General features: G+C 36.1%; 1 protein-coding gene across 2 annotated transcripts in view; it reads right to left on the bottom strand.

Annotated features, from left to right (window-relative positions):
* Window positions 1–234: 234 nt before the first annotated feature.
* Window positions 235–12444, bottom strand: part of TGIF2 (TGFB induced factor homeobox 2) — a 31339-nt gene continuing 19129 nt past the window's right edge. For both annotated transcript variants that reach the window (XM_051979250.1, XM_051979251.1), the window contains exon 3: window positions 235–987. In XM_051979250.1, coding sequence (XP_051835210.1) covers window positions 436–987 — 552 coding nt within the window. In that variant the 3' untranslated portion in view covers window positions 235–435. The remainder of the gene's footprint in view (window positions 988–12444) is intronic.

The raw sequence follows: 12444 nt of genomic DNA, 5'->3' as shown, positions 1-12444 counted from the left end.
AGCCGACAGAGATAAAAAAGGGCTGGAGATAGGCTTATCCCAGGCCCTATATAAGGTAGTTCTGTTTGGTGGAATGAATTTAAGAAGAAACTAGAGTGCCCAGAGGCAAAGTAGGAATTCTTCAAGGTGGAAGCATCATGTTTCTCAGAGCCAGAGGTGCAGGAGGTGACCTAGACACATCTCAGTTTTCTTGGTCCAACTTCTAGCCTGCAGATGATTCTAGTGTTGGGAGTGAAGCAGGGGAGATGGAGGAGATTCTGGGTCACAATGTGAAACACTCAAGTGTTCCCACTGGGAGAGGGCAATCCCAACAGGTGGTGGAGACCCCTAAGGTAAAAGGAAAGACCCCAAACAATGAACAACAGTAATAAAAAAACAACACAGAAAAGGAGCAGCTAGCTGTCTCCTACCAAGTTCTGAAGGCCTTTTCAAGGACTACTTAGGGTTAGTGGCTACTAAAGGGAGCTCAGCATGCCATGAAGGAGAAAACAGATCTTTTTTCTGTGATTCAAGCTCAGCTGCTCTCTGTAGGGCCACTTCCACCAGCAATTGAAAGCTGCTAAAGTCCTCTCCATAGTGCTCTGGGGGCGTAGGGGGTGGTGTATTAAAGAGTCCACTGGTTGGGCTTCCAGCCTGTGCCCTGGCCAGCAGGGTGAGTGTGCTGCCAGTGCCTGGGAGGGGCTGTGGCTCCCCACTACCCAAAGGAGGGGGTGGACTTTCATTCTCAGCTCCAGGGCCAGAGAGATGAGCCCCAACTGGGGATGAAGAGGAAGAGAGTGCAGATGAACATACAGACAATGACAACATTTTAGAGGGGGCCGGAGCGGACCCTGGTGCCATCATGCTGGGACTTGAACCCTGCGGCATGGCCACATCAGATGCTTTGCCACCACGGCGGGAAATGGTGTAACGGTTGGGGTCCTTGCCATCCTTTCTCAGCATATCTGGGAGAAGGCGCCGCCGTGCATTGATGAACCAGTTGCAAATCTGAAATGACACAAGAAAAATATTAATCATCTAGTCCCATTGAGAAGATCAAATGTAGTGTGAATTTCAGGAAATAAGAGTTTGGGTTTTTTTACATTACAGCTTAAAAACTGTATATATATTACCTTTATATATGAAACTCAAATCAATAAGTATTCATTAAGGACTGATATATCAGGCACTTAATTAGGTGCTGGAGAGACAAAGAAAAATATAATAGTCCTTGATCTTTTTGAGATACCCACACACAAACATTATTTCCATTGACATTCATATATACCTTCATGAGACAGAGGCAATGAAAGTAAAGTACTAGACCTGAAATAAGGAAAATGTGAGTTCAAATCTAGTTTCAAAACACTTATGTGTCACCTTAGGCAAGTCACTTCATCTCAGTTTCTTCTCTGTAAAAATGGGGATAATACCTACCTGTCAGGGTGATTGTGAGGATGAAATAACACTGATAAAGTACTTTGCCTACTTTAAGTACTATATAAATGTTGTCATTATCACCATCTTATAGATGTGTGAATAAGAAATCTCCTTATTAGTAGTAAGTTCATTTCAAATCATTGTAAGGACGTGACTTTCCCCATATGAACCTAATTCCCATGTAAACCATGAGAACCCAATTGAGGAAGGATGTGACTCCCCCTGTGAGGACTTGACTACTCTCTCACCCCAAGAGCATATATTTTAACTCCTCCTATGAAAACCTGACCGTTCCTTGACCCATAAGAACATATATTTCAACTCTTTCCTTTTTAATTATAAGACAGGCATGTACCACCGGTGTTTTAGCTCCAATTATATGATTCCAGGAACTCGCCACTCCTTGGAACTGTTGCTGTTGATAAGGACTAGCCCCTTTATCAATGCAACATTTGATTATAACCACCTGGAGCCCTAATTGGTGCATCCTTGTCTTAGATGAGGTCTTCATCTGGCCCAAAGCCTTCTTTGTTTGGACCCCTATAAAAAGTGGGCAAAGCATTCTCCACTTTGAAGCCTCACCTATGGAGATGACGATCTGCCTAGGACTTTCCCGATCGAGACTCACAGGCTGAAATATCGGGGCTTCCCAGCCATCCAATTAGAGTTGAAGCTCCCTCGATCGTTCTGAGTAATGTATTCCCTCTCTTTCTCTGCTATCCTAATCATAATCCTTATTATTCTTTGCCTCTTGTGTATTATTTGCTGTATGTGTTATTGCAAGCATTCTATCCCGTGCATTGTATAATTAAATTTTACCTTTACTTTAACTGAGCCTGAGAGCGTCATTTATAAAAGCGGATTCAAACTCCTCTTAAAAATCATATAACATTAATAGAACAATGTGGAAATTAAAAATCTTATCACCAAAACAAGTAACAGAATTGGTATTTCAACCCAGATATTTTGGCCTCTCAAACCAATGCTTCCCTATACTACACCACAGCAAAGAGCTCAGTAAGTTAGGTGGCAGCCTTCAAAACATTCAGTTTCTCTGGGCTTTTAATTTCTCCATCTGTATCATGAAGAGGCTGGACTGCTGATGACCTCTAAGATCCAAACTGGCCCCAAGATCCTATTTCTTCAAAATTCAACAATCTAATCAAACTGAAAAATTTTACACAAACTGATGCTAAATCAAATAAGAAGAACCAGCAATACATTGTATACAATACAGCAAGAATGTGCAATGATGAACTATGAAAGAATTATTTCTCAGTGATTCAGTGAACCAAAGCAATCCCAATAGACTTTGGACAGAAAATGTCATCTACATTTAGAAAAAGCACTATGGAGATTGAATGTAAATCAACATATGCTATGTTCACTTTTTCCCCCTCTCTTTTTCTATTTTGATTTTTCTCTCCCAATATGATTCATAAAGCAATGTGTATATATTAAAATAAATACATTTTTAAAAATTATATTTCAGTGTCCCCACTAAGAATCTCTTTAACATTCCTCCACAATTGTTACCCGTTCTTTTAAGTTCAGTTAATGTGTCCCTTTTCCCAACTATTCCAACCTCTTAACTAAGATCTAATCTTCAGAATTCAAGTGTGTGTGCCTGGCCCTTGAGGTAAGAGACAAACCAGTGAATGCACTTGGTGAGAGCCAAAGTAACCATTATAGGCTACCTCCCAGATTGATAGAATTTCAAGAACTGGAATTTCAGAAAGCAGACCAACTGATACATAGATATCGTCTCCCTATCAAGAAGTGGTCTTGACTGCTTGCCATCTAGGGGAGGGGGTGGAGAGAGGGAGGGAAAAAAAAAAATCGGAACAGAAACGAGTGTCAATATAAAGTAATTATTAAATAAAAATTAAAAAAAAAAAAGAAGTGGTCTTTCAGTCGCTGTTAAAATTGGACTATTCCTATATTTTGGAAAGCTCTAATTGCTAAAATTTTCCTTGAAATGACTTGAAAAAACTACCTTCCTAGAGTTTCCTAACCCATTTTAATGTAGTTCTTAATCTCTGAGGACAAGCAAAACAAATCAATTCAACAAACCTTACTAAGCACCTACTATGTGCCAGTGATTGGGAAGACAATACAAAACCAAAACAAAATACAGTCCCCAGTATCTTCAAGCTGCTTGTGTTCTATGTATAAAAGTACATTAAATACAAAAGATTTACAGTCATTTCTGGAGCAGTGGGAGGGCAATAGCCTTCCTAAAAAAAACAGAGGTTCTTAGCTTTTTTGTTTTGTTTTGTTTTATCATGAACCCCTCCTTTGGCAGTTTGATAAAGTCTATGACCCTTTTCAAGGAAAAAAAGTTTTTAAATGCATAAAATACAAAGGATTACAAAGAAAATAAATTGTATTGAAATAGTTATCTAAATATAGGGAGGAAAAATTAATAGACCCAAGTTAAGAATCCTTACTAAAAGAAATGTCATAAGAGCTGAGCTTTGAAAAGAGTTGAGAATTCTTTGCTAGCAGATAATTAGGAAGGAGTGCATTCTGAGCACAGAGGATAGAAAAAACCCCCAGTGCAAATCAGTCTAATCCCTTTTTTTCATGACAGCCTTTTAAGTATTTAAGACAATGACCATGTTCCCCTCATGGTTTTCTCCAGGCTAAAGATTCCCAGGCTTTCTATCACCATCAGGAGATGTTTTAAAGAGTCTCTCTTGTGTTCCTCACAGACAATTTTCACAACAGGTCCCAGTTTCCAGAAATTAATTGATTCATTTCCTTAAGAAAAAATTTATCCTGTGTCACCTCAAACTGTGTGTAGAAAGTAGGAAAATGATCCCTCAGAGAAAACTACTTTTATACCCCAAGTTAAAAATTTCTTTCACTTAAGGTTTAAAAAAGAGATCCCAGTCCAGCTGTGCTGGACAAACCACTGAACTTTAAAAAAGTTATAAAGGAGGAAAACTGAGGCTCCCAAAAAGGAACTGGTCCATGGTTAACAGCAAAAACACATCAGAAGCTGTGCGTAATTTCACCCCTATGCCCTTTGGATAAAAAAGCAATGCCCACAACTCCCAGGTTCACCCCTCCTTGGCCTCTCAATCAGTTTTGGAGTTACAGAACACCGCTCCTCCCCTCCCCCCAATGCCCCCTGGTCCCTGACCTCCTTCATCTTATCTTTTTGAATCCTAAACTGGGCCTTTTCTCCTAGGGCTAGTCTTACCTCTTAAAATTTCTTAAGCTGAATCATCCATTTCCAACCTAATTCCCAAATAATTCTATTCTTTTCTCTTTCTTTCCTATTATACTGACTATTGGATTAGTTTTCCTAAAATATTGTTCAACCATATACCTCTCTCCCTACTTTAAGGACGCTCTAAGAGTCCCTAACACCTGTTAAATCACTTCAACAAAAATACACTGAGACTTCATAGAGGGAATAATCTGTGTTCTGTGAAAAGGACAACAAATAAGATGGTTCTGGTTTTCAAAACACTGAATCTAACACGGAAATTAAACACCATGTTATTGAATATCTGTTTAAGACGTGTCAGACAATGGGTGAGGGGCTAGCAAATAACAAATTCTTAGAATGAAAAACATCCCTAACAAGCAAGAACCTAACATCTAAATAAAGTCTCATATTTCTGTACTTGTGCATATATGTGAATATACAGTGCAAATATAAAGAAACCCATTAAAAGTAAAGTAGTTAACAAGATAGTCTGGGAGAGAGAGGACTAGAACTGGAGAGGGAAGCAACTTCATGTACAAAATGGTACTTGAACTGTGTTTTCCAGGAAGAGAAATTCTGTGAGGTACAGATAAAGAGGGAGTGCATTTCAGATGTGGAGAATGGCCAACACAAAGGCATGGAGACAATACAAGACAATACAATACATGGAGACAAGAGTGTCATGGGGAAGAAACAGAAGGCTGGTCTGGTTCAAAAAGTTTGGGGAAGAGATGATGCCTAAAGAAGCTGGGAAAATGTCATGGAATCTTATTCTGCATTTAAATGTAAAGTAAGTCCAGGAATATTTTTCCTCATAGATATTTGTAATTTCAGTGCCCAGCACAGTGCTAGTTACATAGGAAGCATTAACAACTGATGAACTTAAAACTTGGGGAACACACATTCATTTAGGACAGGGGTCCTCAAACTTTTTAAATAGGAGGCCAGTTCACTGTCCCTCAGACTGTTGGAGGGCTGGACTATAGTAAAAAACAAAAACTTTGTTTTGTAGGCCTTTAAATAAACTTCATAGCCCTGGGTGAGGGGGATTAAACATCCTCAGCTGCTGCATCTGGCCTGCAGCCATAGTTTGAGGACCCCTGATTTAGGAGATGTATGTGAACAGTTGGTAAAAGAGATATATGCTGACATATCCAACATATAAAGGACTGCTTGCCATCTAGGGGAGGGGGTGGAGGGAGGGAGGGGGAAAAATCGGAACAGAAACGAGTGTCAATATAATGTAATTATTAAATAAAAAATTTAAAAAAAAAAAAAAAGAGATATATGCTGAAAGAATGAATGGCCAAATAATAGAAGGACCAAGATAGAGTTAATTTAATAAAATCTAGAGGAAAATACTTATACTGGGAGAAAAGACTGGTCATTAAGTTAAATACATAGCAAATAAGTTAAGAAGGATGAAAACTGAGAAAAAGACCATCAGATTCAGCAATTAGAAGACTGCTGATTAACTTTAAGGAGAGAAATCTCAGTTGAGTGAAGTTAGAAACAAAATTGCAAATGGCAAGAAAAAGAAGAAAGGTTAGAAAATAAAAGCAAGTATAGACAGGGTAATTTTGGGAACTTCCTGAAAAGGGTAAAGATATAGGAATATGGCTTGAGGAGATAGTGGGTCTCATCAAGATTTTTTAAGGGTGAGAAGGATTTGGGAATGTGTGAAAGTGGAATGGAAGAAACCAGCCAATTTAGTAAAATGTTGAAGATTCAAGAGGTGGGGGGAAGGTTGAGAATGCATTCTCAACCTCCTGGAGAAGACTAGATAAAGTATGAAATCAGGGACTAAGGTTGGCCGTGGCAAAGGTGGCTGCTGTCTCTTTAATCAGAGACTAGGGTAAAGGAAGATGAAGAGTAAGAGTAAGTACATCAGAGGTTTTTATTTTTACCTTTTAAAAAATTCTGCAATTAGCAAAAACCAACTAAAATGAATCCTTCCAAATATATGTACAGAACAGAAAGAAAGTTTTACTTAAAATTGCAAATCTCTATTACTTGCTTTTCTTTTAAAATACACAAATGCAACATGTTTCTTACAAAGTGTCTTGTTTATGATTCTTTATGACTTTCTTGTTCTCTTCTTAAATGTGTTATTTCAAAAACATAATTCCACAATCCTTTTTAGGGGCAACCATATCCTTAAGCTCTTCTTTTTCTCCCTTACTCCCCAAATGAGAAAAGAAACAAACAAAAATGCATAATTAGTCAAGCAAAATTAATTCCCACATTGTCTAGCTCCCAAAATAAGCTTCATTCTACAATTTGAATCCACTGCCTCCCTGATAGGAGGTGGCTCCATGCTTTATCAGTTCTCAGACTGTTCATGGCAATGATCCAAGACTTTTCCAAGTTGTATGTCTTTATAATGTTATTATATAAATGTTCTCCTGAATTTGGTCACTTCACTCTGTATTGATTCATAACTTCCCATCCTTATGCTTATTTTATTAATAGTAAAAAATATCCCATTTCATTCACAAACCATAATTGTTCAGCTATTCCCAAACTGAGGGACACTCCATTTATCTTGTACTTCTTTTGTTATGACAAAGAAGTCTTGTACAAGAAATTGTGTACACATGGGACTTTTTTATCTTTCTTGGATCTCTTGGGATATAGGCCTAGTAGTGATATCACTGGGTCAAAAGGTGTGCACATTCAAATGACTTTTTAAATATAGTTTCAAATTGCTTTCTAGGATGGCTAGGCCAATTCACAGCTACAACAACGCATAAGACCTTCCAATTGTCATTTTATCTTTTTGTTGTCTTTATCAATCAGATGGGTATGAGGTATAACCTTAGTTATTTTAATTTGCATTTCTGTTATTTGGAGCATTTTTTCACATACTTGTTGACAACTTGAGTTTCTTCCTCTGAAAACTTTTGTTTGTAACCTTTGACCCATTATCTACTGGGGACATGGAAATTTAAGATGAAGAGAAAAGGAGGCACCTACTGATTGTATGGAGCAGCTCACCATAACCTTCAGTTGGCTTATGGGATGGTGTAATGGGAGGGGAAAGTGGAGGAAGTACAGAATAAAATGTGAGCAACATCAAAACAAATTATAAATAAAAATCTTCAAAACTCTTCATTTTTTAAAGTTTTTTTTTGTTTTTAATTGTGAATCAAAAATTATAATAATCATTTCAAAGATGAAGAAATAGGCTTAGGGGTTAAAGGCTTTACCTAATCATATACCTAATAAATACTGGGATTTGAATTTAACATTCTTTCTACTCTACCATGATGCTTATTAAGATTATAAGCAAGAAACTATGTTTACATTTGCAAACCTTGAACAATGACGAGACTATAAACCAAAATTTTGGAGATGTAGATAAAATAGTATTCAGAGAAAAAAAATCCTATCTTTAAGATCATATAGTGTATAGTACATTGATGAACTAGACAGAACTAATGAATAGAGTAAGCAATTTAGAAAATAATAACAAGTCCAAGATACTCCCTAAGGAGGAAACCTTGAAAAATCAAGGAAATAACAGATAAATCTGAAACCAGAAAGTCCACAGAAATGATAAGCAAAACTAAAAAAAGACAAATAAAAGTTATAAGCCCTTTGCCAAAATTGTTAAGAATAAGGAGAAAAATTAAATTACTAGAATTAAAAATGAAGAGAATCCCCCAAATAGAGCCTAACACAGAATTATGGTTTTTATTGAATTTAGTGTAGAAATGCCTTTGCTTATTTGGCATCAAAGCCATTAAAAAAAAATCTAAGATTACAGAAGAATTCAAGAAACCAAAAAAAGGAAAGCAAGCAAGCAAGCAATTGAAAAGAAGCTAACTGTGGCCTCTGTCCACTGATAATGATATATACCCATGTACCCAAGGAGAAACTGAGGGGAATACTCTGCAGTTCCACTTCTACATAACAGACTTACAATTTCACATAAAATCTTATTGAAATTCTACAATGCAAATGATATTTCATGTTTGCTAAGTTCAACAAATAAGAAAATATCAAATCTTGTTTCCTTCAAAACTCAAATATCATCTACATGAAACCTTCCTAATCCCTTTCACTCCCTATCAAAAAAAAATCTTTTATTCTGCATACATATAAATCCTTAGTGGACATTTCTGTCTTGGTCTCACCAAAGCCTAGCAAGATATCTGATACAGAACAGACTGCTTAATAAACACTTGTTGACTGTTATTGATCCAGTATAAACACAACTAGACATATGTTCCAAGGATGTCAAAGAGAGAGGAAAGAAGGAGGAAAACACATGCACACATGTGTACATACATATGCATACACACTACATATATGTACAACATACACACCTATTTCTGTAAATCTTTTTAAAAACTATTCACAACAGTCCTTTTTTACAATGGCAAGGAAGTGAGTGCATATGCAAAATGTCACTAAACAGGGCATACTCTTTTAATTCAGCAATTCCATTGGAAAATACACCAAAGGGAAAGGCCATATGAAGAGCTAGGTGGTACAATGAATAGAGCCTTAAGTCAAAGACCCAAATTCAAATATCATTTCAGATACTAGCTGTGTGACCCAGGCAAATCTTAACTCTGTTTCCTTCAGTTATTCTGTAAAACGAGCAGAAAAACGAAAAGGCAAGCCAAATATTTTTGCCAAGAAAACCTCAAATGAGGTCAAAAAGAATCGGGCATGATTGAAAGTGATTGAATACCAGTAAATAAAAATAGCTCACCAGCAATTTTTGGTAGTAAAAAGCTGGAAAATTTAGGCCCATGAATCTGAAACATTTGTGTGCCATAATAATAAAAGATGAATTTGGAGTTACATGGAAATATTCCTTTATACTTTATACAGTGACTAAACAATGTAAAGAAAAATAACTTTGACAGACTTAAGGACTCAGACCAATACAATGACAAAGCATGTTACCCATTTCTCAAATAAGATGTGATGTACAATGAGATCTCCTTTTTCACATACTATATGACATGGATTTTTTGTTTTACTTGATAAGGCTCGTTTGATACTGGGGAGGTTTGAGGGGTTGACTTTTGTTTTTAACTCAGAAGTGGGTTTTTAAGAGTGTCAGTAAAACAATTAAATTTTTTTTTAAACATAGAAGAAAACCTATGTTCAGAGAGGTACAAAAATGAGCAGTATACCTTCGAGAGTATGACATACTGAATTTGTTTATGCTTTACATTAAAGCAATTTCCTTTCTTGTTCTTTAAAAAAGATGCAATAATGCTCATATATTAATTGATTTTGTTAAGTGAAAACAATTTTTAATTATTTTTAAAAAGTGATTAGGGAACAGTTGTGACATACGAGTATACTGGATCATTTATTACTGTGCCTGTCAATATAAGGAAAATAGTTTTACCCATGACATCAAACCAAAGAGGTTTATTTAGAACTAGTCAAAATAATAACAGTATTTGTCTTGAACAAAAGATCAAGAATTCAAAGAAACTAAATAGGAAAATAGGAAAGGAAGTAGAATCTGATACCTAGTGTACACTAATATGGTACAATATCATCAGAATTATTTTGTTCTAATTAAATAATAGTAAAGTTGCACACAACCAAGCTACACAAATTCAAGACAGAGATGCAAGTGAATATAACAATCTAGTGTTCAATGAACTCAAAGATACCAACTCCTGAAGTAAAGTATTTCTATTCAACATCAACTGCTAGGAAAACTGGAAAATAGTCTGACAAATTAGGTGCAGTTTATCATTAATCCACAACAAATGCTACAGTAACAGACAGATGGTCTAAATGTGAAAAGGTGACAACCTTACAAAATTTAAAGCTTATGGGAAATTAAATATAAGGTAGGATTAAAGATAAAATAGACAATGGAAAAGTTTCTGCAGGCACAAATTCAATGCTACTAGAATTAGAAGAGAAGCAGTTACTTGGGGAGAAATCTTCACAAAACATATCTAATTAAAAATTCAATATTCAAAATTTCTAGGGAATTGAAGAGCCATTTTTTGATAGCCATTTGGATAAATGATAAAAGCAGGCAGTCTTCAAAAGAAATTTGATATATCAACTCTAATACAGAGAAACAAAAATTCAGACAAGTCTGAGATTTCATAAAACATACATCCAATTGACAAAAGAGGTCAAAATTAGAGAAACGGGGAGGGGGGGACGACAAACCAGGCACACTTAAGCATTGTTACTGGAGCTATGAATTAATCCAATGGTTCTAGGAAACAATTTGGAATTATACTCAAAAGTAACTAAACTGTACAAACCCTTTGACTCATCAATATCAATCACTAGTAGGTATAAACTCTAAAAGTTTATAAGTCCCATGTATTGAAAATATATATATATATTTGTAGAAGGAGGGAGCTGGACAGTAGGGGTAGGGGGTGCAGAGTTGATCAAAACACCCTTGGATCAAATGATTATTCACCTTTAGTTTTGAAGATGCAAAAGATTAATGTCATTTTCCCTTTAGGTTGTAGGAAAGAAGTACCATTTCTTGAAAAAGAATGGCAGTTTGTTACTGGCAGGCCCAAGACATGTAAAAGGCATCAGCTTTGGGAGATGTTAACAGCATCGAAGAGAGTGATCCTATACAGTGTAGACAAAGTCAGCTATGAAGAATCTAATGCTTTTTTGTTTTTTCTCTTGTAACTCTGAAGGAAAGGGATTTTTTTTTTCTATCAATCCCTGACCATGATCCTTCAGAAAGTCAAAAACAATCAGTTTTTCTAATTTTTCAATGAATGTGACCCAGGCAGTAGAGAAGAAACTATGGAACTATGGAATTAAGGAATTAGTTCTGCCTTTTGGGAATTGAGCTGCAGAAATGAGAATGAGAAGACACTTGGCCCTGTGATGCGAAAGGCATGAATTGTCATAGTTATGTTTTCCTACGTGTACCTTACTATTTGAATAGTCTAGGTATGCATTCTTCCCAACGACCTCTAATTTATTAGGTAACATTCTAAAGCTACTGTTGTAGCTATGTCATCTTAGGAAATGCCTTTGCTTAGAACTAACTGTGGGGGAATATTCCTTAGGCATGATACGTATTTGTAATAGTATTTAACTGGAAATAATCAAGTGGTTCATCAAATGGCAACAAATTGTGACATAAATACTGGACTATTACAACACAGTAAAAAAAAAATATGAAGAATTCAATGAAACGAGATGACTCATACATAAAGAAAAAGAACTATTTATATATAAAAAACTTTAAAATGAATATAACATTGAAAGACTTCCAAAGTCTAATTAGTACAGTGACCCATGATGACTTTAAAGTAATGCAGGTTAAGCATGCGCTTTTCTCAAATGAGAGGTGGGAGACATGAGTGTAGAAAATAAGCCATATATCCCAAAGAAATTTTCAAGAAGGGAAAGGGACCTGTATGTGCCAAAATGTTTGTGGCAGCCCTGTTTGTAGTGGATAGAAACTGGAAATTGAGTGAATGCCCATCAATTGGAGAATGGTTGAGTAAATTGTGGTATATGAATGTTATGGAATATTATTGTTCTGTAAGAAATGACCAGCAGGATAAATACAGAGAGGCTTGAAGAGACTTACATGAACTGATGCTGATGATGAAATGAGCAGAACCAGGAAATTATTATACACTTCAATAACAATACTACATGAGGTTCAATTCTGATGGACGTGGCTCTCTTCAACAATGAGAGGATCCAAATCTGTTCCAATTGATTAGTAATGAACAGAACAAGCTACACCCAGAGAAAGAACACTGGGAAATGAGTGTGGACCACAACATAGCATTTACATTTTTTCTGTTATTGTTTGCTTG

The sequence above is a fragment of the Antechinus flavipes genome, chromosome 2, assembly GCF_016432865.1.
Source record: "Antechinus flavipes isolate AdamAnt ecotype Samford, QLD, Australia chromosome 2, AdamAnt_v2, whole genome shotgun sequence".
NCBI classification, from domain to species: domain Eukaryota; kingdom Metazoa; phylum Chordata; class Mammalia; order Dasyuromorphia; family Dasyuridae; genus Antechinus; species Antechinus flavipes.
Note: the sequence above shows the minus strand (reverse complement) of the source record. Positions and strands in the feature narration are given on the sequence as shown.